The following is a 23,579-nucleotide window of genomic DNA, read 5'->3' on the forward strand; positions in this document are numbered from 1 at the left end:
GCGCCTGGGTGGCTCAGTCGGTTAAGCGTCCGGCTTTGGCTCAGGTCATGATCTCGCAGTTCATGGGTTCAAGCCCTGCATCGGGCTCTGTGCTGACAGCCAGCTCAGAGCCTGGAGCCTGTTTCAGATTCTGTATCTCCCTCTCTCTCTGACCCTCCCCTGCTCATGCTCGCTCTCTCTCCTTCTCAGAAATAAAACATTAAAAAAAACAACAACCCAGCTTCTGACCTGGTACTGGGCTCCCGCAGCCCCACCTGTGAAGCAGGGACTTTGTCTGGGGCTGCTGTTTGGGACACTTGAGAGACCATGTGTGCTTTGCCCTTGGAACCCTGTGCTGCCACATGGGCCGGGCATGGCCGTGGTGGCTGTGCGGGGTCTCCCCATGGCCTCCCTGCACCCTGACTGGGGTGTATACTAATGTCCTTCCAAGTCTCTTGTGCCTGAAGCCTGAGCCCAGACTGCAGTGAAACAGATCGTAACTCACTTGCACAGCATGAGAAACCACAGGTGCTCATCGTAAGAAAGGTCTTCCTTTTGGAAGGATTGAAATCCTGTTCAGTGGCCTCGGACCACATTTGCTTTCTTTCCCAGGGACGATTTCAACATTAAAGTTCTTCAAGCGTTTGTCGAGCTCCATGAGTTTGCTGATCTGAACCTCGTCCAAGCCTTAAGGTAAGTGTTAGAGCACTGGCCGCTTGCGGGAAGGTGGGGGTCAGCCGAAGCCCGAGGCCAGGTGCTCACACCACAAAGGCCTGGGAGAGGCACTCTCAGACCGAGCTGGCGCCTGCCCCGGTGGGACCACTGGCTGTGTGCTCCTTTCCTAGCCCCTTTGCTCTTCCTTGCTCTCACCCGGCATTTGACGGCCACGTACATGCTTTCTTCCCACTTCTGCAGCTCGGTCTCTATGCCACCCGGGTACAGGCCCGCCTCCCACTGCATTTGGTCTAAGTCACCAGCCTCATGGATGCCCCTCCCCCACCAAATGTAACAGGGAGCCTGCAGATGCTCAGCCATCAGAGGCGGCCCCCTGGTCCCTGTCAAGCCAGGTGTCACTTCATGACATAAGAGTGAATGCAGGAGGATGGCCCTTAGACACTCCCTTGTGGCCCTGAGTTACGCTGGCCCCTGCCGTGGAGATGCCCCTTCGTCCCCTCAAGGCGCCATCCGTACACTCCGCTCTTCCTGCAGCACCGACATGATCCGTTTCCTTCCCGGTGCCCTGGCTGCGGCTCTGATGGCTGTGTGCTGAGCCAGGGCCGTGCAGGCTCCGTCAGGTCTGGGTCTTTGAGGGGAGCAGGTCCCCACTTGACCTGCGGCTGCGAAGGGCATGACGGACCTGTTGTCAGGTCCTGGTCTGGGCCTTTCTCCCCATGCGTAGCCCTCAACCTGGCCTGAACACAGCGTGGATGCATATCAGCCGTGCAGCTGGGATTCAGGAGTTTGAGGTGTGGTGTGTCACACGGCGGCACAGGTCTGCGAGTCTGGTTGTGTCCACGGCGTGTCTGTAGCAGCCCGGAGCCCGTTTCTCCCAGCTGGTCAGGCTCTGGCCCAGAGCCAGGGCTCCTGGTGGCGTTGCCAGCCAGCCCAGGAGTGAACAGCTCGGGGCTGCCCCTAGTACCCTCAGTCCCTCTGCGGCCCGTGCTGTCCTGTGTCCCCGTGGCCTTGACTGTGGAAATGCCACCATCTGCTCCTATGCATCCCTCCGCAGGCAGTTCTTGTGGAGCTTCCGACTTCCGGGCGAGGCTCAGAAAATCGACCGCATGATGGAGGCGTTTGCGTCCCGCTACTGCCTGTGCAACCCCGGCGTCTTCCAGTCCACAGGTGGGTGAGGCCCGCCCAGCGCACCCCCAGCTCTCTGCTCTGCCGCCCCTGGCGTGGCAGGCGGCTGAGCACCCTCGCGCCCTCTGCCCTTTCAGACACCTGCTACGTGCTGTCGTTTGCGATCATCATGCTCAACACCAGCCTCCACAACCACAACGTGCGGGACAAGCCCACGGCCGAGCGCTTCGTCACCATGAACCGTGGCATCAATGAGGGAGGGGACCTCCCGGAGGAGCTGCTGCGGGTGAGCACCCTGCCCTCAGGGTCCCGCACTGGCCCTCGCTACACTGAGCCCAGCGCCCGCCACCCTCGAGGACATGGCGCAGATGGGCCCTTTCTCCTCCGGCCCGCATCGCTGAGCTTGCTGTCACCCATGTCCCTCGCAGAACCTGTACGAGAGCATCAAGAATGAGCCGTTTAAGATCCCGGAGGACGACGGCAATGACCTGACGCATACGTTCTTCAACCCCGACCGCGAGGGCTGGCTCCTGAAGCTGGGTGAGTGGCGGCCGGCGGGCGGGACCCGCGCTCGGAGCCCCCAGCCCTCGGCAGCCAAGGCCCCTGACCAAAGGTGGAAACGTTAAAAGGGAAGGCCGTTGGGCCAAGTCCACCCGTGGTGGCCGGCCGCTCACCCCAGACTCGATGGCTGCCGCTTTGAGCCCTGCCCTGTCCGCACGAGGCCATCCCATCCGCATCCAAGGCGGAGAATAACGCCCGGGCTGCACGAGCGTCCCAGAAAACTGCTCAGTTAGTGTCCAGATAGACCCAAGGCAGTTTTCTGCACCAGACGCAGGTGCATTCCCTGCGAGAACCTGCGTGCCTCTCTCTTGGTTTGGTGTGGCTGATTTTTGATGCGTGGTTTAAATGTGCCTTCTTGTTTTCCTTCTGCCTGTGGCTCCCACCTTTCTGTTCTGTGACGGGCTGTCCCTGCTTGTTCTGCGTTAGGAGGTACGTACCCAGTGGCTTCCTGCCCTCCCCCAGCTGCTCACTCCTCTCTCAGTCTCTCTCCCCCGTTGGTCTGTGTGAAGCTCTGATTTGTGGCTGCCATCCATCTGACCCATGTGGCTTTGGACTTGCTGGGGTTAGCGTCATGCAGGGTGCAGTGAATGTGATACCCACAGCCCCGGGGTGGCCGGAATGCCAGCCTTTGTGCGCCCGGGAGCGCATGGGAATGTCGTGTGGGAACAAGCTTGCCCCTCTGTGTCTTGAGGGGCCAAGCGGCCACGAGCCTGCTGGTCACCTGTCCAATTCCGTGCCTCACCGGGTGCCTCTCATACTAACCAAACAGTGCATGTCTGCACCACCCCCGGACAGGGTCTGGGGATCTTTGAAAGGCTTCCTGACCATTGGCAAAGAAATAGAAGAGCGTTGATATTCTCTGGGCAATTTTAGGAATTGGTAGGAGGGTTTTGTTTGTTTTGTTTTTATACTGGCGGGTGGGGTGGGATCTTGGCCTTACTGTGACGTGTGACAATTGTACGTCATCAGGACTCTCTGAGGGCACATCGTAGGGACACCAGGCTTGAGAGAACTCCAGCGATTGTGAGTTGTTAATCCAGGGGAGGGTAAGAAGGTGTGAAGGGCGCGGCTCCGCCGTTCTGATTTAGGATTTTGCTGACTTTTCTCTGGCTGTGCTGAGGTTTGGGAGAGTTTCGGACCTTTGCTTAGAAACCCAGAGCCATAGCCATGGACTCGAAGGCCTCAGTTCCCTTCAGGAAGCATCTGACTCTCAGGTCACATCAGTTCTGTGGCCCTGGCAGGGAGGCCAGAGCAGGGATGTGTCCAACACCCCTGCAGCAGCACCCAGGCCCCTACCATTCCTGTGTTGCCAGGGAACACCCCTCGAAGGGTGGTGGTGGCATAAGCCTGCCCAGCAGCTGGTATGGCCTCAGCGCCCACAGGAGATGCACCTGCTTCTAAAGACAGAACAAAACAAGGGACATAAAGGCGCAGCAGGGCTTATGTCCCAGCCTGTGTTCTGGTTGCACATCCAATTGGGCCTCAGAACCGGCGTCCAGAGCACCCCGAGGGGTTGCAGAGCCGGCTGGGCACTGAGTGGGTGCCAAGGAGCCCCAGGCAGCCTGCCCCTTCCATGTGCCACTGCTGTGTGCGCATGCGTGAGAGGGGAGGTCCAGCAGTCACTAAGCTAGTTCTGATGGGTCACCCGCCGGCCAGCAGAGAGACTGCCCGGGAGCCCCCTCCCCAGACCCCCAGCAAGTCCGCTGCTGCCTCGCCCTGGCCCTGATAGTCTCTCTGGCAGCAGAGAGCTGCAGCCAGCCAGACAGCGGGCTCCCCAGGGGACTGGCCTCCCCAGAGCTGCTGGGGCCTGCATGCAGTCCTGCCCACAGGCTGCCTACCCGCGGTTCTGATGCTGGCCTGGCCACCAGGGACGGCGGATGGTGTCGGGTTCCGAGGGCCCAGAAAGCAGTAAATCTGCTGGAAGCCGATGCTGAAGATGCGGTAGTTTGGTCCAGGTGCTGTTTCTGCACTCGGCCCTGGGCCCCCACCCAGCACAGGGCGGACATGGGCTTATGGCACAGGCGAAAACATGTGCTCTGTGCACACGCTTAAATCGAAAGAGGTCACTGCCTGACCTTGCTTAGCCGTTCTCATCGTAAACTTAGTCTCAGGGCACGTGGCACTCTCGGAAGGCCTGGGTGCTTGCGGGAGCGTAGGGACGTTGTAGCGTTGCTGGGCGACCAAGGAAGTGCCTCGTAGTCACCAAGTTTTGAGGATGCGTCTGTTGTGTTAAAAACACAGGGACGCGGGTCAGAGCTAGCTGTCACGTAGAGAGTATGTTGCGGGGTGTGCGTGTGTGCTGTGCCCACGTGTGTGTGCCCGGGAATGGCCGTGGAACTAGGAGGAGGTTCACAGGGTGGGGAAGCCAGGCTCCTTTCTGCAGGCAGCACTGGGGTGGTGTGTGTGTCCCCAGCTCCCGAAGCTCAGCCAGGAACAGAGGCACAGCCCGTTTCTTCTCTTGTCGCCAAACCTATGAGACCAAAGGTGTGACCCCCTCCCGCCCCCGAGCCCCTGCCCAGCCCACACTCTGTGCTGTAAGGGTACCTGGGACTGGGCCACCCAGGATGTGCCACTGACCCCCTGGAGCAGCGGGGCAGGAGCCCAGGGGCAAGATGCTAAGAAGCCTTCCTGGCCAGCCCGCTTTTCCTGGCGGGTGTTGTCACACAGTTGCTCTTGGGGCCTCGAGGAGAGCAGAACGCCTAGGCTGCCACCTAGTGACCCAGTGGCGGGAGCGCAGAGAAGAGGGGGTGCTGGACAGGAGCCCCTGGGAGGATTCTCCGAGAAGGTGCTCGTGGGGCTCAGTGGACGGCGGGTGCTGGCGGGAGAGTCCGGGCTCAGGCCAGCACGGTGGCTGGAAGGAAGGGCAGGGGCGCTGGGCAGAGGCCGTTGGAGGTTGGGGTCTCTGGCTGAAGAGAATGGGAGCCTTTGGGAGCTTCAGGCATCGCTAGCCGGGATGGACTTACCTTTTCAGAGGATGTCTTTGGCCGCTGTTGGGGGACCATGGCAGGGCAGGCCCTGGGGGTAGAGGGCTGGTGGCCGGCCCGGCACCACTGCAGCGGGGGAGACCTGGTGGGAGGGATGCGGAGGGTGCTGTGCCCCATCGCTGGGAGGACTTGAGGTCCCCTCCCTGAGAACCTGGCCTTGAGTGCTGTGTCCATGAGGGTTGCTAAAGCAAAGCCTGTGCTGGGTCTTCAGAGAAGTAAATGAGGCCCCGTCTGGAGAGAGCAGAGGATTCGGGTGGGGGGTGGGGGTGGGGAGGGCACTGAGAGAACTGCCCAGGGGTGTGGGGAACGAGGGTCCAGTGGGGACTCAGATATAGGGGAGCGACGTGACTCTAGGCCCAAAAGCTGTGGAGGCTGGGCGCATGGAGGGTGCAGCTGGGACCTGGGTGTGACACACCGTCAGACCCTCTTGACAGTGACCCCGGGGTGGGGGTTGAGCTGGGGAGTCTGCTGGGGAGAGAGGAGCAGCAGCCAGTCCACCTGAGGCCGTCGTGAGGAGGGCAGGTGTCTGACTGGGGAGGCAGGGGGTGAGGGAGCCCAGAGGGGTCTCCTGAGGGCCTGGCCAGTGGCACTGACTCTCCCCCTAAAGCTGGGTGGCGTCCTGTCCGCCAGGGTTTCTGCTGACACCAGGGCCAGGACACCCTCTTGCCTCACCCCAGGGGGACCCGGGGAGCTGGCAAGTGTCCCTTGCTATCCTTCCACGCCCCTCCCCCATAACTTCCTTTGTCCTGTGTCCATGCCTGTGTCCTGCAGCCCTCATGACACTTCACCCAGATAGAGGTGGTGAGCTTGACACCCGCTATCACCCTGGGGAGTGACCGGGCAGGGAGGGTCACTTCTCGTGCCCCTGGGTGGCTGGAGTCTGTTACCACGTGGGTCGTCCCCCTCAGGTTTTGTTGTTTTAACTTCATGTCAAAAGCAAGGGCTAGAAATTGAAGCCAGTCTGTGCCAAATATTTAAGGGGAAAAAAGAATTTCCTTTTCCATAGTGAAAGGAGAGCAGGTGCAGATGAGCTCTGTGTGTGTGTGTGTGTGTGTGTGTGTGTATGTTTCCATGCGTCACAGATCTTGTTAAGAGATTAATTCAATCTACTAATTCCCAGACGAGGAGTAATTGATGGTGATGGATCCCAGGGCCACCCAGAGCCCTGAGGTAACGGGATTATGTCCCAGACAGGCCCCGGGGACGCCACTGACTTCATCTTGTCATCTCCATGCGGGGAAATTAAGCCCATTCATCATGACTAACTTTTCCCCGAAAGCAGGTCTGGAATGCACTTGAGTTACAGAGGTGGCCCAGGGGGCCACGGTGGGGTTGCATGCGGGGCCCGCCTGTCGCCAGCCGCCCACAGGGGTCTGCAGGGCACCGGCCATGGCTCGGTTCGTCCAGGACGTGACCGAGTATTGGGCGGAGTGTCGATCGAGTTCGCGAGGAAGGAAGCTGAAGGCCAAGCCCCGCTCCTGGTGGCATTTGTGATAATAGGTATCTGTAGGCCCGGGTCCCATGCCCACACCCGCCCCGGCTCACGAGCCCCTTCCGCTTCTAGGAGGGCGGGTGAAGACCTGGAAGCGGCGCTGGTTCATCCTGACCGACAACTGCCTCTACTACTTCGAGTACACGACGGTGAGTATGGGGCAGGCCGCCCGGCTCTGTGCCCAGGGTCCCTACCCCCGCTGTGCCGCCGGCCCAGGCGAGGCTGGCTGTGCCCTCTTCTCTCGTAGGACAAGGAGCCCCGGGGCATCATCCCCCTGGAAAACCTCAGCATCAGGGAGGTGGAGGACCCGCGCAAGCCGGTAAGCGGCCTTTCCCCCGCCGCCTCCTCCCCGCGGCTCCCCAGCGCGCCCTGAAGGCTGTCTGTCTGCCTGCCTCCGCCAGAACTGTTTCGAGCTTTATAACCCGAGCCATAAGGGTCAGGTCATCAAGGCCTGTAAGACGGAGGCAGACGGCCGCGTGGTGGAGGGGAACCACGTGGTGTACCGGATCTCCGCCCCGAGCCCCGAGGAGAAGGAGGAGTGGATGAAGTCCATCAGGTGCGCGGGGTCCCCAGTTCGGGCCCTCTCGGTGCACGTGGGCGTACCCATGTGCATGTGGGCGCGCACCTGCCTGTGTGGCCGTACAGGCACGTGTGTGCACCAGGTGGGTACACCCGCGTGCCTCCGTGCCCAGGTGTGCACATATGTGCATGCATCTGCGGCAGTGGGTGCACGCACATGTGTATGCCTGCCCGCACGCACATGCACATCGGTGTGCTGGACCCGCGCTGCTGGCAGAGACGCGGAGGCTTACGGCCACTCTGCCTGGAGGGACTGCAGTATCCCGGCCTGAGTGTTCCACCTACTTCCCGCTTCCCCCGCAGAGCGAGCATCAGCAGGGATCCTTTCTATGACATGTTGGCCACGAGGAAGAGGAGGATTGCCAATAAGAAATAGACCTTTCCTGGCCCGAACCGGTGAGAGCAGAAGCCCAGACCCCACAACAGAAAGCAAGCGCCTGGGAGCCTCCCCTGACCCCCGGCCCCACCTCGCTCTCCCGCCACATCCCTGGAGACAGCACGTGCGCAGTGGGAGCACCGCCCCGAGGAGCCCTCTGCGCACGGCGGCCGATGTCCAGACGCCCTTCTCCCGGTCCCAGCCCGCGGTGGCGCCTGCCGGCTCCTCGGAGGGAAGCTCGTGCCGCACTTGCGCAGCCGTGGCAGCGTTCACCGTTCCCGAAGCCGCTGTCTTATTATCCGAACAAGAAAGGAAACGCTACCACTTTTTTATTCAGAGTTTTTTCTCAGATATATAGGATTATAGCTTTTATATGCCTTTTTATATTCTGAAATTATAACGAAGGATACTTACTTTCTAACTGTAGTATTTTTAGAATGGCAGCTATAATTGTAACTCGTGGACACAAGTAGATACTGTGCACTGAAGAAGTCGTCTATACGTGGACCTGCCGCCCTGCGTGGGTGCTGGGCGGCAATGCGGGGTGCCCTCGTTGTCGTCCTCGGGGCGGAGGGACGGCTCTGGGCAGGGGCTGAGCTCCAGCTGGCCAGGCCCCCAGGGACTCATCAGCTCAGACTTTGTGGCCCCACAGATACTTTCTGAAAAGGCCCATCTTTAAAATATAAGTGATGGTTCTGGTTGTGAATCTTGGGGCTGTGGCCGCACACGCAGCGTGTGGGGAGCCCCGTGAGACTGCTGCTGTTGGACTGTTTTGACCCCCAACTGGCAGTTGCATGTGGTTCAGTGGAGCCGTGGTTCGGACTGATTGACCAGCTTTCACTATTTAAAACCTTTCGCCAAAACAAATGCTTCTTTTACTGACCCAGTAGCTTGGTCGGGTCTCTTAGCGTGCCCTGTAGACGAGTACCCAGAGCCAATCTTAACTCCGTGTTTTCAGAGACTTCAAGCTCTTGCCCTGAGGATGGAAAGGGCATGCAGTGGGATGAAGGCGCGTGGCACTTAGGGTTTCCTGTAAACAGCGTGAAAGCCCAGACGCACGCTAGTGGTGGAACTTAAGAAGGTTCACGATCAGGCAGTGGTCACGTTGCTGTTGATCTACTAGGTGCTCAGGGCGTCGGCCCGAGGGAGGCTGGGGATCAGAGCAGGACCGGGCGCCGTTAGGGTCCTGTGTGTTGGGGCAAAACCTCTGCCTCTTCAGGATGGGGTCGGGGCCAGATGCCGCCAGGACCCTGACGGCCACATTCAGGTCGTGGGTCCCTGTAGGTCCGGCCACATTCAGGTCGTGGGTCCCTGTAGGTCCATGCCCTTTAGAGGTCACGAGCTATCCTGTGCAAGATGGAAGTTCCAGAAAGTGGACCTCGCTCGGACTGTCAGCACCTGCGTGAAGATTTTAAGTAGAAGTAACTGTTTTGCGAGTTGCCTTGGTGCTGACAGTGACTGGCCTCGGGCCCTTGGCCTCGGCACCACTGACCTTGACGTAGCTTTAAGTCATGCTAGATGCAAAGGGGTCTGAGCCCAGGCCTCTCTGACATGCCTCAAACTGATTTGTTGTTTCGTTCCCAAGCTTTTAGGCTTTCTTATTGTTCTGATACCTCAAATTTGAAACTTTGGTTTTGGAGAAAGGCAAGTCGGCGTTCTTGAAATGCCTGACTGGTATATATGCAACTCTGGCCTCCAGTCTTCCATGAAAACCGACGGTGCCCGGCCCTGCTGCCGCCGGGGACAATGGGGGTGGCCCCTCTTCCGGGCTGCCCCGGGCGCGATGCATCGGTGGTTCACCCGGGGAGTGCGCCCCGTCTCGTCTGCCCCGGGTAGGCCCCTGGGGATACAGACTTTGTCTTCTGGGTTTGGCCTCAGTGGGGTTGGGAGAAGGGAGCCTTGGGAAACCCCTGTAGGAATTCTCTCATCGCCTGTGAAGGAGCCTCCATGATGGCTGTTTTCCCAGGAACCATGCAGAGGCCGTGGTGCTTAGAATCTGTGTCACTTGCTGTCAGTGTTACGTGAGATTCTCTAACTCCAGGTTTTGTGACAGTATTAACACGCGGGGCAAGCCAGCGGTCACCCCACTATGCGCTCAGGCAGGCCAGTGGCCGTGGTCCTCCTCCTCCCCGCCCCCACGTCTGCCCAGTGCTAGAATTTAGTCCCACCTCTGGCCAAAGACCAGCTTCCCTCCAGAGACCAAGGGCAGGAGGCAGAGAAGGGGGAGCTGTGTGTGGAAGACCACAGCTGCCGCGCCCCGCCGGCCTCCGTTTACCCTGCACCCGGGCGAGTGATGGCGTCTTCGGGATCACGGAGCGTCCTGGAACAGTTTAACGTGGTACCAAACGGAGTCAAAATAGGAGCTATTTATAGATGAAGCAGCATTTAATGCTTCATATAAAGTAATGCATATTTTTAAAAGTTAAAATGCATAGATCTATATAGATGTGCTTTGCTGAGAAGTTAGGTCTGTTGTAGACCGGAAACCACATGTTGTGATTTCACTTTTTCTTATTTTTTCTTAGACATTTCTATTTACAGTAAATATAGTTCATATGTAAATACTGTACATAGGGATTTCGGGAGTGTGTGTTATTCAATGTATATACTCCCCCAACGTGCATGAAGAACCCTGTTACCGATGTTTTGTTGTATCGTTGGAGGGTGTATGGCCGTCAAATTGCAAATGTGGTGTTCACAAAATAAAACCTGCATTGTTCACACAAGATGGTCTAGGACTTGGTTCTTGAAAATAGATGGTTGGCTGGAGGCAGACCCCTGGTCCCCGGGGCGGGGGGTGGGAGGCGGGGGCCTGTGGCTCCGGGCCTCAGAGGTTTCTAAGGAAGTCAGGGCAGCGGCACACTGGGGAGAAGGGTCTGCTAAGCACACGGGGAAAACAGCGGTAAAGAATAAGACACAAAATGTTTAATTTGCTGCCATTTATATACTATATAAACTTTACATGCTGTGTATTTACAGTGGGGCGAGTGCTTTTTTAATCTTTAAAAAAACAAAGATCAAACTTTAGACATCTCTGAACAACACAAACTGTATAAACCATACAGATTATTCAGATACAAACTGTATTAAATACAGTTTTCCCCACTCCGTCTCCTGATGCAGGACCAGTGAATTATAAGTGTATCACAGTTTGATAGCATATCCATATTAAAAATAAAATCACAGTATGATTTTGTCTGTAACTAGAAACTTTAAGGGACCAAGCTGACAACTCAGACTCCAATATCATAGTCAAGACAAGAGACACCGTATAAAAAAGTGTTAAGTAATAAAAACATACTGTAGGCTTTACAAATAATGTTTGGATTATACATTCATAATGTAAATACTCATCATAACTGGTAAATTGATTGGAATAGTTCCACAAAGTTCAAAAACAGAACTTGTCTATAAAATACATTTTCAAATCTTGAATACAACTAAAATATGAAGCAAATTAGTTTCTAGTATCAGACATTACAGAAAACAGACTGCTCTCAAGTCTAGTTGAGAGCTCGTGAATCTTTAAATAAGTCTTTAAATTAAATATACACACTGTCAGTCTGTTTGTACTTTTAGTGATTCCATGGCTCCCGGCTGCGTGCACCGGGGGTCAGACTCGGAGGAGCTTCTCCATGGAACGCGAGCAGTCCACCTGAGTCTGATTAAGCAGCATTGAGGTGTTCCAGTCCAGGGCGTCACTGTCACTGTCCGTGGGACTTATATACACGGCGTTTGCAATGGTCAGCAGTTGTACAAAGTGTCCGTCCATTTGGAATAAGGGTAATTAAGAAAAGGTAAAAACTAAAAAAAAGTCCTCCATGGTAAAATCTGTACAGTATTTACTAAAGAAGCACCACGCAGATTTGAACCGAGTTATTTCCTACGTTTATAATTTCAGCTGGGCTGGGGATGGCTTGTTGAACACGCTGAATCTGAAAGACAAGAGGCGGCAAGCGGCGGGCGTTAGTGCCTCCCGGGGCAGGAGGGGCAGGAAGCCGGCGGCATCCCTACCACCACCCAGGGCCGAGGCCTTGGGCCTTGCTCGCTGCTCTCTGGGGAAGCGGGGAAGCTCTTCTTTCTCCCACACCGGGAGCTCCGGCAAGTCAGCGCGGAGGGAGCCCCCTGCTGGGCCCAGCCCAGCGGCCGCTAATCCTCTCCATCCCGATTCCCTGTCGCTGGCGCAGAGTCTGATTCCTTAATTAGGCTCAGATCTTCTCCTTAAGACTCACGGACGGGCAGGCTAGTTAACCGCACATTAATCCTCCGCGGACACTCCAGTGAAATCCATTTCCGATCCCCCTCTGCAGCCTCGAATTCACACCGGACAGCACTCCCTTTCCGGGCACAAGGGCACTCTCCCGGGGCACCCGCAGGCCTGCGCTACTCTCTCCCCGAGCCACCACGTCAAGAGTCTGGGAGTGTCAGGGACACCAGACACTGTCTAAGTCCTGACCTGGCACGAAGCACCCCAACCTCATTCAAATAATGCAAAGTCCTTCCCGTCTGAAAGCAGGGGGGAGGTTCTGGGTCTGCGCGCACCAGACGCAGCGCCAGCAGGGGAACAGGTCTGCGCGGGGTCCGCTGACCCCTCATTCTGCAGGTAGGAATGGAGGCTTAGGGGTTGGGGGGGCTCCCCTCCCAGGCCAACAGGGTAGGCTGGGTTGAGGAAAGGGGCTCCTCCCGGTGTGGGTCCTGGCGCTTCCAACTGGCCCTCATTTTCTTACAACGCGGGAGGAGGGAACGGGGTCAAGGAGCCCAGAGCCGAGGAGGAGGGGTGAGGTCTAAGCCTGGCCTGGGGGAGCATCCTGCACCTGCTCCCAGCGTCCCCACGCTCCTCTGCGGCCCCGCGGCACCTCCACAAGCAGTTATGAAACGTACAGACAGGAAAACCGCTTACCATAACTAGTGAGTTTTTTGTTTTGAGGCCAAGTTTTCAATCACCTAGAAAGCAAAGATCAGGAAAGAGATTTTAATGACGGTTTTGCAGAATGTTCTGTGCCTGTGCTGTGTGTGCGTGAGTGATCACAATTAGAGCCCGGGCTCAGCGGCTGGAGGCTCGCTGCCCGAAATGCGTCCGCACAGGACGAGCATGCGTGACTGTCACACAGCTTGCTCTCCAAGTGTTCTACCGACAACAAGGCCCTCTGTGATGGCAGAGATCAGCACGGTCCCAGCACGAGAGCAGATCTCAGGCCCGAGAAACCAGGGGAGCGTGTCATGGAGCCGGAAGACAGGAGTCTGAGAGGTCAAGGTACCAGGAGTAAGGGACACGTGGCACATGGGCAAAAAGGTCTGTCATCCTCAGCCAGAAGACAGGGACGCTTGGCAGAGAAGGCCAAGCAGGTGGTCCCGGTCTTTGAAGAGGACAGGATGGGACCGGCATGTAGGTTCCTCCGTCTGGTCTCCCCGGGAGCGCTGGCCGCACACCAGCCATCAAGTGCAATCACAAAGGACACAAAGGGCCACCACTCGACACAGAGCCTACTGCTGCCCTTAGGGACACACATGTGGCCCCCAAATACCAATGACTCAGGTCCACACTCAACCTGCTCTCCCTCTGGAGCCATCTCTGTGCGCAGGCAGCCACTGACCGTGGTTCTTACAGGATACCTGCTGTCGGGAGGGAAGGGCCCGGCAATAGGCAGAACCCCTCGGCCGCCCACCACATCTTCCCAGGCACTCAGTAGTGGTCAGAGGGACTCAGTCCTCACCAGGCCAAGCCCCTTTCCCAAATCACCTAAAAGTTCATGGGAAACCAATCTGAAAAGTCATACAACAAATATCATAAAGCCCAGAGCAGACAACAGCCCAGCATCGCTTCCTGGCCACTCTTCTCTGCCCCAAGCCTCCCGAGTCCCCTCCCACTGGGACGATGCCTCCCTCGTGCTCGGGGCCCCTCCGTCCCTCTCGGTCAACCACACTGACCACAGGTCACTGAAGGGATTGGTCTGCCCTCAAAATACATGACATCTCACCCCAGTCTATGACACAGTCAAGAACCAAAGGGCCTCTGGGTCACCAAGACGTTGCGTCAAAGTCCCGAGTGCGCCCCTTAGGCGTCTGGGGCGGTTTCTGTACAAAAGGCCAGAGAACAACCATCTTCCTCTTTGGGTTCCTCCAACCATGTAAAACCCAGAAAGCCTTTCTTAGCTGGCAGGCCAAAGGGGACTGGGGTGGGGTGGGGGTGTTGAGTGCGGTGAGAAGACACAGGGCGGAGACAGCGGTGCGAAGCAGTAAGAAGGCAGACCCCTGCTGCGCCCCCGGCCTGGAGCCCCCGGCCCAAGCCCACAACCCAGGCTCCCCGAGATGCCGACAGCCGACATTCCTAATGACCCGAGCCCTCAAACTGACTGGTAGCATATTCTCTCACAAGTCTAGAGGTTTAAAGATTCAGGAAAGAAAAAACACCGTGAAAATATTTCTATCAGAAATGGCTTCAAAACAGAAGTTCTGGTCCTTCACAAGACACACACCCCCAGACCACAACCTCCAGCTGTCTCGTCACAGAGGCTCCACGTCACCGAGGTTTTCCAGTTCCGCGGCCCCACCGCATGACCAAAGCCCGCGCTCCGCCGGGGAGCTGGGGCCGGAGGGACAGGGCGGCGGGGCTCCCACCGCACCGGAGCCTCCACCCTCTCATGCCATTTGAGGGGTCTTCCCCGTGTCACCAAGAAATCGTTCTATATTCTTAATTCCAAGGATCGCCTCTTACCCTGGCCACACTCAGACAGAGGACACCTGTCATCCCTGCTTCCCATCCTTAAATGTTTTCTCTTCTCACAGAAAGGCCCAAGGCCTTCTGGAGGCAGCCCGTCGGTGAGGGGGAAAGCGCCGTCCGTTCTCCGGAAACGGTCAACAGTCTCATGGCTGGCAGCCCTGGGGACGTGTGGCTCTGAGTCTTTAACAAAATCCTCGGATTTCCTTGAGTGCCTCTTCTTTTTCTTCTTCTTTTTTTTGTGTCTGTGGAGGTCGGCATCAGAGCATGCTACTGAAAGATCGGAATCCTGCTGATGCCTGCAGAGGAACAAGCCACAGCTCAAACCACCACCAAACCAACACTGCCTCCGAGAGGCCTGCTCCTCGGCCTTCACACCCACCACCGTGGACACTCACCATGCACGCGCGGGTGAAAATCCTAACCGGACTATAACTGCATTGCGTTCATCGTAGGAAGTTAAGTCCAGGGCGTAAATTCACCAACTCTGAGCCCACCCGCCCCTGCCTTCTGCTCTGCCCCGGAGCTTGGGCCACAGGTCCAAAGCAAGGGTTCCACTAACTTCTCCAGAGACCAGTGGCTGAGGGGACAAGTGCTTGTACCAGGAGCCTCGGGCACGGAGTGGGGAGGGGCTTCTGCTCGGGGAGGGGGGACCTGCCCCGTCTCTGTCCCGACAGGCATCACATTTCTAGTTACTAAGTGTCACAATGCTGCTCATGCTCAGTCATCTCGTCATGGAGAAGTCATTTTCCAGACAATTGATCTCCGACCCACTTAGCTTTTTAAAAATACAAAACTCAACTTCCCGACTAGATTTCACACTGAGACACAGCCAGAGGAACAGACAAGGCGGAGGCAACAGGTGCTTGTCCTGGGCCCGCGCCGCCAGCAGGCAGACGCCGGAGGGATGGTGGCCCTGTGCCTGCCCGCCCGGTGGTCCCAGAGCTGGAAGGAAACGTGAGCAAGCAGGGAAACGTGACTACATGTGACAAGTGAGATTATTAACAGCGGCTACGAAGTCAAACTCTCCCAAGTCCTCACGCACAGACCACGGCACCCTTACTCCCATGGACCAGAAACAGCATCGTTTTGGAAAATGAGGTTTCTAGGCACTTTCTGATCCCATGCAGTAAGGTACGGCTCAGGACCGGGGCTAGGACTCGGAGATCTGGGGCAGCAGACTCCGAAGCCCAGAGGCGTGGACCCGGGGTGCCGGCGGGCCTCTCCCTCACCTGGAATCTCGGTCTCGGTGTTTGTCTTTGGATTTCTTTTTCTTCTTGGATTTTTTGTGCTTCTTGGCTTTAGGCTCTTCTAAAGGCTCCTTCTGGGCACCTCTCCAGGCTTTCTTCTCTCCACGGCTGTCGCTGTTTTCCACACTGTCATATCTCCGTTTCCGAGACTTGGCGTTTTCGTGGTCGTGAAAGCGGCCGATGAGGTCACAGGTGTCATCTTCGGCCCCAGGCGCAACCTTCTCGTGGGGGTACTTCTCGGGAGGGGGGTAGGGGAGGGGCGCGGGAGGCAGGCCCACACGGGGGCTGAGGCGGTGCCGTTCCCTCCCCTTAGCAGCCACCTCGCAGCCCTTCCTGCCCCTGTAGCAGTCCCTGTAGGGCCGGCCGGCTGGGGCCACCTTGTCGTACAGGCGCTCATGGAAGGGCCTCCACTCCCGCGCCGCGTACGGGGCGTACCTGTCGTGGTAGTAGCGGCACTTGTCCCAGCGCGGCTTCTCGGGGTAGTACTTCTCCCGGGCCCAGGGGTGCTCGCCCTCCGTGTGGTGGTACCGGCCCCAGTCCTGCTCCGCGCCGCCCCGGCTCCGAGGGTGGTGGTGGCTGTACCTGGCCAGGGAACGCGGCTCGCCGGGGCTGGCCCGCTCGCCGTGGCACGGGTGGTGCTGGCTCCCGCCACAGTGCTCCGTCCTGTAGCGGTCCTGCCTGGGCCGCTCCCGGGTGTAGGAGCGCCGCTTCCTGTGGTAGCGCTCCTCCGTCTTGCTCCTGCTCTCCCTGGCGCGTTCTCCACTGGAGGAACGATCTCGTCGGTTGCGATAATGTCCTCGGTCAACTTTTCTGAGGATGCTGATTTTTTCCTTCACCGGAGAATGATCTGGAACTTTTTGTCCAACCTTATTTTCTTCACATTTGTCGCCATTACTCTGCTCGGGGCCCCCTTCTGAGTGATGTTCTGCGCCCTTGTCTACTTGAGGCGGTGGCAAGGGTGCGGTGGCGGCGCCTGTGCCCTTCGAAGGGTCCTCTGCGTCAGCGCACTTGTCCCGACCGACGCAGACACAGGGTTCGCAGGCACCCTCGGACTGTGCCGGGGGACTCAGGCTCGAACTCTCTGCCGCCTCCACCACGGCCGAGGCCCGCGGGCTCTCCATGCACGTCCCTGATGCAGGCTGGGCCGGTCTGCTCTGGTCATCGGCTAAACTGCCGGGGCCGCAGGGTTGAGGGAGCAGATCGTCCCCCACGCTGTTCTTGGCACTGCTGCAGAGATTGTTCGCAGCGGGCAAAGACTCCTCAGGTTTTGCTGAAATGTTTTCAGAGGCTTCTTCTTTGGTAGACTTGAGGCTGGGCTCCGTGGGTGGGAAGGCCTTCTTCAACCTGCCGCCAAGACCCGTGAGCGCCTCCAGTGGGTCCTGGGAGTCAGGAGCTGGGCTGCCGGGCTCAAGCTCTGCGCCAGGCTCCTCTGCGGGGCCTTCCTCGGTGTCAGGTGAACTGCAGTCCCAGCAAAAGAAAAGAAATCAACAGATCAGTCATTGGCTCGCTTGGTTTATGGCTCACAGGGACAAACACTTCAAGACATTCCTTTACTGAGTAATCTATGCCTTTAACATACCTGGCTATACCCAATATGGGGCTTCTCAGTTTGGGAAATTTTGAAATATTCTCTCTCCCTCAAATAAAAATACAAACTTTCCTATCAGGCTCATCTACTATCCCATTTCTCAGGTACAGCAACTCTGCACTCCTGGGCTCCTTCTGTTTTCAGATACGCTTCTAATCCTTGGTAACTGTGCATCATCGGCAAAGGCGAATGGTGGCCGGAGGGTCGGACTTTTCTACTGCGTCCCTCCTGAGCCTCAGACGTAGAGTCACTGCCTCTAAACAGAGCCAACAGCTCCTTGAACTGCTTATGAACTGGGAGGAATCAGTGAGGCTTCAAAAACCCTTCCTGTGGTAAATGAGCTCTGCCCTTGACTGCTACTGAGCTCCCAAGGTATTGTCAAGCCTAATGAAAGTGCAAGCAAACAATAAAAACCCTACAGAGGCCCCACTTCTTAGTGTGAAGATACCTGGGAGCGAGAACGTAGAGATCAGTACAGACAAGGTGCCTCGAGTGCATAAGATTCTCGAGCCCATGTGTGCACACCCACTGGGTTACAGTACACACGTGGTTCTGTTTACACACCTGCGGTCATCCTCACACACATTACGTTTGAGGACAAACTAAGCTAGACGAGGAAAGAAACAACGGGAAAATCATTGCAGTCACTGAAGGTTCTCTCTGTCTCCTCTTTAAGGTAAACTGGAGGGGCGCCTGGGGGGCCCAGTTGGTTAAGCATCTGACTTCAGCTCAGGTCATGATCTCATGGTCCGCGTCAGGCGCTGTGCTGACAGCTCAGAGCATGGAGCCTGCCTGGGATTCTGTGTCTCCCTCTCTCTCTGCCCCTCCCCTGTGTGTGTTCTCTCTCTGTTCCTCTTTCTCTCCCTCTCTCTCAAAAATAAACATTAAAAAAATTAAACTAAAGAAATATACTAATTAAAAAAACCCAAAACATTAAATGGGGAGATACGCTATCTCATCTATGAATGCAATTTCAGAATTCTAGAAGGAGCGTAACAAAATATTTGCAACTTGGCAGAGCCGAGAAGCCCTGCCTTGCACCCTCAACAATCTTCAACATGTTTGTCATTGGCAGGATTAAGTGAGACAGTCAGCACTAGGTGTCCAGTTGGCAAGTGGCCTGTGACATCCCCAAGCCAAAGAGACGAGGCCAGGCAGGAGCAAGTGTTAGCTCGAGGACATCATTCTCATGGAAAAATTATCAGCCCGATCCATTTTTTCTTCCCTAAGAGGCACTTAACACAGTCTACAGATCATCATTCGCAACATTCCAGGGTCCCCAGAGTTCATGGTAAGGCTCACACGGCGTCAGGCCAGTGGCACCACTGGGGCTTGGTACGATCGCCCGCCGCGGGCTTTCATTTCCTCGTGGTCTATCATCTTACCTGGTTTCTTCGGTGGCACCTTTCACTTTGCTGCCAAGCTTGAAGGTCTCTAAGATTTTGTCTTCTGGGAGAGGGGGCAGAGGAGCAGGCATCAACTACAATAAAAAGCAAAGCTGTTTTAGCTCCAGTGGCCACCTGGCGCCTCCTGAAATCCAGCCATAGGACGAGAGGCAAGGCAAAGCCCACCCCCTCCCCCAGACCCCAAAATGCTCACCTTCCCGGGGAGACCGTTCGCCTTAGAGAAGGGGTTTTCCGAGTGTAGGGCAGGCTGGACTGGGCAACGGGCGCCATCGCAGGGCAGACCATTCTCTTTCAGGTCGCTGTCTGGACTGTCAGCACCATTTAGAGCGACGGGCTCTCGAAGCTCGAGCGGAGAGGCCTCGTCGTCTTCAGCATCCTGCACGGAAGAGTTCGAGCTCTCGATCGTACCGAGACCGTTCTCCTTGCCCAAGCCCTTTGCCTCCTCGTCAGAGTCCTCGGACGACTCGGCACCGTAGGGCACCAGGACACCGGAGTTCAGCTTGGACTTGCCGTTCATCACGGGCTTAGAACAGGACTCAATCGGGGTCATCTGCTTCGTGACTTTGCTAGAAACCGCCGTCAGAGATGCGCTCGAGGTAGACTGCATTGCAGAACTGGTGACTGTGGAGGAGGGAACCGGCTTGTTCGGGGTGTCCAGAGAAGGGCCGTGAAGGCTGGGCTGAGACTGGCCCTGGCGAACAGGTAACTTGTTGTGAATACTGATCGTGATTTTTTGTTTCTTGGGATGTTCTGGAATCACAGAGGGCCTGTTAACAGACCAGTTCTGAACTGAAGTAGAAGCGTTAACAGACCCGGCCCGGCTGACACTGGAACTTCCACCAGGACTTGATATGGAGCTGCTTGGTGCTTCTTTTAATGGTCCGGTCCCATTTAAGTGAGGTGGGTTCTGGAAGAGAGAAGAGCCCAGCCTCTGAGAGCCCCAGGAATGGTTACAGACAAAGCACCCACTCTGGTGGGGGTCCCTTCCCATCGTGCTCATCTTTTTCTCTTTTGGAATATCAAGTTACCCACACCAAGAAGCACCACCTTATCTTGTCTGCTCCTGACCACCATGAACTTTCCATGGGTTAATCAGCAAGCAGAGACAGCCATTTCTGTCGGAAAGCAGCCACAGACCACATCCTTTATGCTCCGAGCTGACAGAAAGGACCGGACCCCTGGGGCACAGAGCCATGTACATCCTCCTCGGCCAGGTTTCTCGGGGGCCCGCTGCTGTAGAGGCAGAGGTGCTGGCCGGCGGGGAATCACCACTGGCCAAGGGGGCCTGGAAGGTGGGCCACACGGGCAGAGGCACAGAAGTGGCTTTGGACACCGTCCCCGCCTCCTGCCGTGTCACCTCTGACTCCCGCACCCCACGTGCGCCGCCCTAACCTCAAGGGGCAAACCAGTGGTCACAGTGAGGCCTCAGTCACAGAGCAGCTCTGTGTGGCTTTCATGACATTTTCTGAAAGACCTAAGTTAGCTGCTATCTTAACACTGGGAGGTTTCACATGACGGAAAACCAAAAAACTTGAGCCGTCAGTATAGCCACCTGCCACACAGGGCAGGCGCTCCCCCGGCTGCCGGTGTCCTGATGTCACTACTGGGCAGACCCCAGTGAGGAACCCAGCTCCCAGAGGCGCCTGCCGTGTGACTCCGGCTCCGTCCCAAACCGTGTCCAGCATCCGCAGAACAGCCTACAACCAGACAGTGTGTCTGTGCAGAAACCACTCTCACAGTGAAAGGCCGATAAGGGGCCGCAGTCTGGGTGGCAGGGGAAAGCGAGCACGAAGATGACGTGCTACCTGTGCAACGTTACCTTTATCACATGAGAGGGAAGCTGTGGTCCCACAAACCCTGATGCAGCCTGTTTGCTGCTGACAACCCGCTGGCCGATGACAGGTCGGGGCGAGGACTGGCCAGGGCTGTGAGTGGAATGCGTGAGTTCGCCTCCATTCTTCACATCGTGGGACCTGGGGACAGACGGGGACAGTGCTTAGCCCGTCAGGTAGCACCCCGATAAGCTGCAATGCACACAGCTACACACAGGGTCCCCTCTGGGTCAAGGTGAACAGCAGGTGCTCAGACCGGGAGACAACAAAGGTAAGTGTGCAAAGGTTTTGCTTTTTTAATTTCAGTTTCAAGCAATCTCCACACCCAATGTGGGACTCGAACTCCCATCAAATGGCATTTTAAATTTGAAGATGCCACTACTTGAAGGCAATTTTTTCCTTTTTATAGTTTTCTAATTATAAATACACACCATTACAGAAAACCTGTATTCACAAGTTAGGGAGAAAGAAAAGCACTGTGCCTCACACCTTACCCATCAGAGATTTACTGGAATATTCTCCAGGCTTTTACCCATACTGACATTTTCAATACCAGTGTGAAGAATTTCAAATTGCTTTTTCTCTAGGTATATTGAGCACTTTCTCATATGATTAAAAAAAAAAAAAAAAAAAGGCATCGGGGCACCTGGGTGGCCCAGGTTAAGCCTCCAACTTCAGCTCACAGCATGATCTCATGGCTTGTGAGTTTGAGCCCCACATCGGGCTCTGTGCTGACAGCTCAGAGCCTGGAGCCTGCTTGGGATTCTGTGTCTCCCTCTCTCTCTGCTTCTTCCCTACCCATGCTCTGACTCTCAAAAACAAATAAACATTAAAATAAAATTTTTAAAAAAGCATCACAAAAATCATTTTTCACAGCTGTGTAATAGTCTATCACATGGATATGCTATAATTTACAAATTCATTATAATGTCGGAGATTTTAGGATGTCCTTAACTTTCAGCTATTATAAATGAACACCACGGAGCACACGTCAGTCGTTTTCCAAGGCCATACGTTTCCAGAAATGGAGTGAGTGAGTCAGAGTACGTAGCAGCCACAGGAGAAACGTGAGTGGTACCCACCCAGGCCTGGCCCAGGAAGGTCACTGCTGCCTGTGCTTGGTGGTAGTCAGGTGATCACACCCAGGTCCTCAGAGTCCCCCTTCCTGAGGCCTCCAGGCCTGGGCCCAACACACTGGTTGCCAGCAGCTGCCTCCCCTCCACCATCAGCACGCCCTTTCTCTGCGTGTTTCACTGTCTACTTGGCAAGGGGATGGAAGTTACCCACACTCGGAAACTACCTTCCTTCCTCTGTTGACACCATTAAGCTGCTGTTTTAAAAGCAAGCAAATACTGAATTTAAATAGGCTGATGAGATGAAGGGAAAGGGCATAACAGAAAATGGGAAAATCTGTTTTCCTGAGGATACCTGATATAAAAGAGAACATAAGCTTGTTGACTGAGTACCGATCTAATATCACTGGTAGATACGATGGAGTCATTCATTTGATACCAGAGGCCATTGCTAGCCTGCAAAAGAGAGCCAATAAAAGAGAGATTAGAAACAAAGAGGGAACACCAATCAAGAGAAATACAAGAAAAATGGGCTTTCGTATTTTAACTGTCCAAGTCCCACCTTGCCCCCTAAGAATGCCAGCGCTGCCTCAGAGTACCCCTGAGCAGCAGTGACTAGCAAAACCTGCATAGCTTACTTTGATGTAGCAGAAGTAGTGGCCGGCGTGGCAGTTAAAGCCCGTGTGTACCAACACTGCGTACAGAACATAAATAATCGGCTCTCCGTTTGGCTGGGACATGTACGGCCGAATGTCAAGGTACTCAGGGTATTTCACATCCTAAACAGAAATGGAGAGGGGAAAACGGAACATCATTTATGAAGGCCCAGACTGTTCCGCACATCTGCACATCTACCTGCAGACACCTCACAAGCTGAACAACGTTTCAAAAGGCCTGACTGGCCTGGAGCTACATGAGCCCACACGTGCCAAACGCACACCCCCTGCAGTCTCGGTTTCCTTTAAACAAACTAGGCCCTCACATTAAGGGAATTCTCCGGACCCGTCAAAACACGAGTGGTGGGACGCTAACTCCAGACTTTCATCCCACTGACTCCGGTATTCTGGGAAGGGACTGTGGTATCTCTTGCATGCTACGGATTTCTGATACTTTCATTCTTCAGAAAGTGGAAAAAAAATAGGAAACGTCAGCGGGCTACCATCGAAACCCACGAACAAACAGGAAAACAGACTTTGACGAAAAGAGTGTGAGATCCTGCAGGGACGTCCTTTTTGGATTTCAAATGACACCAGCCCTTCCCCGTCTGTCCCACCTTTCACTGTCTCTGGAGCCCACACACACAGCACAGGCACCAGAAAGTCTAACCAGCCGAAGGGCACAGAAAATACACACACTCGTAAACACGCACAATACCACCAACACAATGCTTTGACATTTTTTTTCTATAACCAAATACTAGAATAAATTAGAAAATTTGGTACAGAACTGTTCAATTAGGTCATTTATAACCTCTAATAGTCACTGACACTTAAGCCTTGAAGGAGTCCCACCATAAGAGGTTATTAATAATTTTATCCACATACCTTGGCAATTTTTCCACCAGTAAAATTTGCAAACCGTTTCAGAGAAAGTGTAAGAACATTAGAGGATCTATGTATAGTAAACCTCTTCGAAGCTGGAACCATCTTTTTACACCTTGAATGAAGAGAAACAAAAGATTAAGAAGATTTATATACATACACACACACACACACATTTTTGGTATTTTGGTCTCTCCCTGGTTATCTCTTACACGTTTCCCACCAAACCAAAGAGAAAGATACTCAGAAACACCATCCTTCTCAACCAGCAGGGGGAGACTGACAATGCAGGGGGAGATTGCTCAATTAGCATGAGAAAAAAGAGAAAACAAACCATGCCTATGGTCCTGAGGAACTTCTTTCCTCACAAAACAAGTATTTTGTAATGGTTGCCTACACC

General features: G+C 55.4%; 2 protein-coding genes across 6 annotated transcripts in view; one reads left to right on the top strand and one right to left on the bottom strand.

Moving 5' to 3' along the window:
* Window positions 1–10,497, top strand: part of CYTH3 (cytohesin 3) — a 97,998-nt gene extending 87,501 nt beyond the window's left edge. For 3 of the 4 annotated variants that reach the window (XM_039226044.1, XM_039226046.1, XM_039226045.1), the window contains exons 6-14: window positions 592–672; window positions 1,709–1,821; window positions 1,917–2,065; window positions 2,208–2,319; window positions 6,889–6,965; window positions 7,064–7,135; window positions 7,218–7,372; window positions 7,699–9,038; window positions 9,072–10,497. In XM_039226044.1, the coding sequence (XP_039081975.1) occupies window positions 592–672; window positions 1,709–1,821; window positions 1,917–2,065; window positions 2,208–2,319; window positions 6,889–6,965; window positions 7,064–7,135; window positions 7,218–7,372; window positions 7,699–7,771 (832 nt within the window). In that variant the 3' untranslated portion in view covers window positions 7,772–9,038; window positions 9,072–10,497. The remainder of the gene's footprint in view (window positions 1–591; window positions 673–1,708; window positions 1,822–1,916; window positions 2,066–2,207; window positions 2,320–6,888; window positions 6,966–7,063; window positions 7,136–7,217; window positions 7,373–7,698; window positions 9,039–9,071) is intronic. The other variant, XM_039226047.1, reaches the window with a different exon arrangement.
* A 198-nt stretch (window positions 10,498–10,695) lies between these two features.
* Window positions 10,696–23,579, bottom strand: part of USP42 (ubiquitin specific peptidase 42) — a 47,584-nt gene continuing 34,700 nt past the window's right edge. For both annotated transcript variants that reach the window (XM_039226042.1, XM_039226043.1), the window contains exons 9-18: window positions 23,183–23,294; window positions 22,277–22,417; window positions 21,994–22,094; window positions 20,553–20,706; window positions 18,927–19,640; window positions 18,713–18,807; window positions 15,722–17,197; window positions 14,487–14,788; window positions 12,672–12,715; window positions 10,696–11,706 (exon numbers count right to left, since the gene is read on the bottom strand). In XM_039226042.1, the coding sequence (XP_039081973.1) occupies window positions 12,708–12,715; window positions 14,487–14,788; window positions 15,722–17,197; window positions 18,713–18,807; window positions 18,927–19,640; window positions 20,553–20,706; window positions 21,994–22,094; window positions 22,277–22,417; window positions 23,183–23,294 (3,103 nt within the window). In that variant the 3' untranslated portion in view covers window positions 10,696–11,706; window positions 12,672–12,707. The remainder of the gene's footprint in view (window positions 11,707–12,671; window positions 12,716–14,486; window positions 14,789–15,721; window positions 17,198–18,712; window positions 18,808–18,926; window positions 19,641–20,552; window positions 20,707–21,993; window positions 22,095–22,276; window positions 22,418–23,182; window positions 23,295–23,579) is intronic.

This window comes from Hyaena hyaena, unplaced genomic scaffold, assembly GCF_003009895.1.
Source record: "Hyaena hyaena isolate Hyena2069 unplaced genomic scaffold, ASM300989v1 scaffold_20, whole genome shotgun sequence".
Classification (NCBI taxonomy): Eukaryota; Metazoa; Chordata; class Mammalia; order Carnivora; family Hyaenidae; genus Hyaena; species Hyaena hyaena.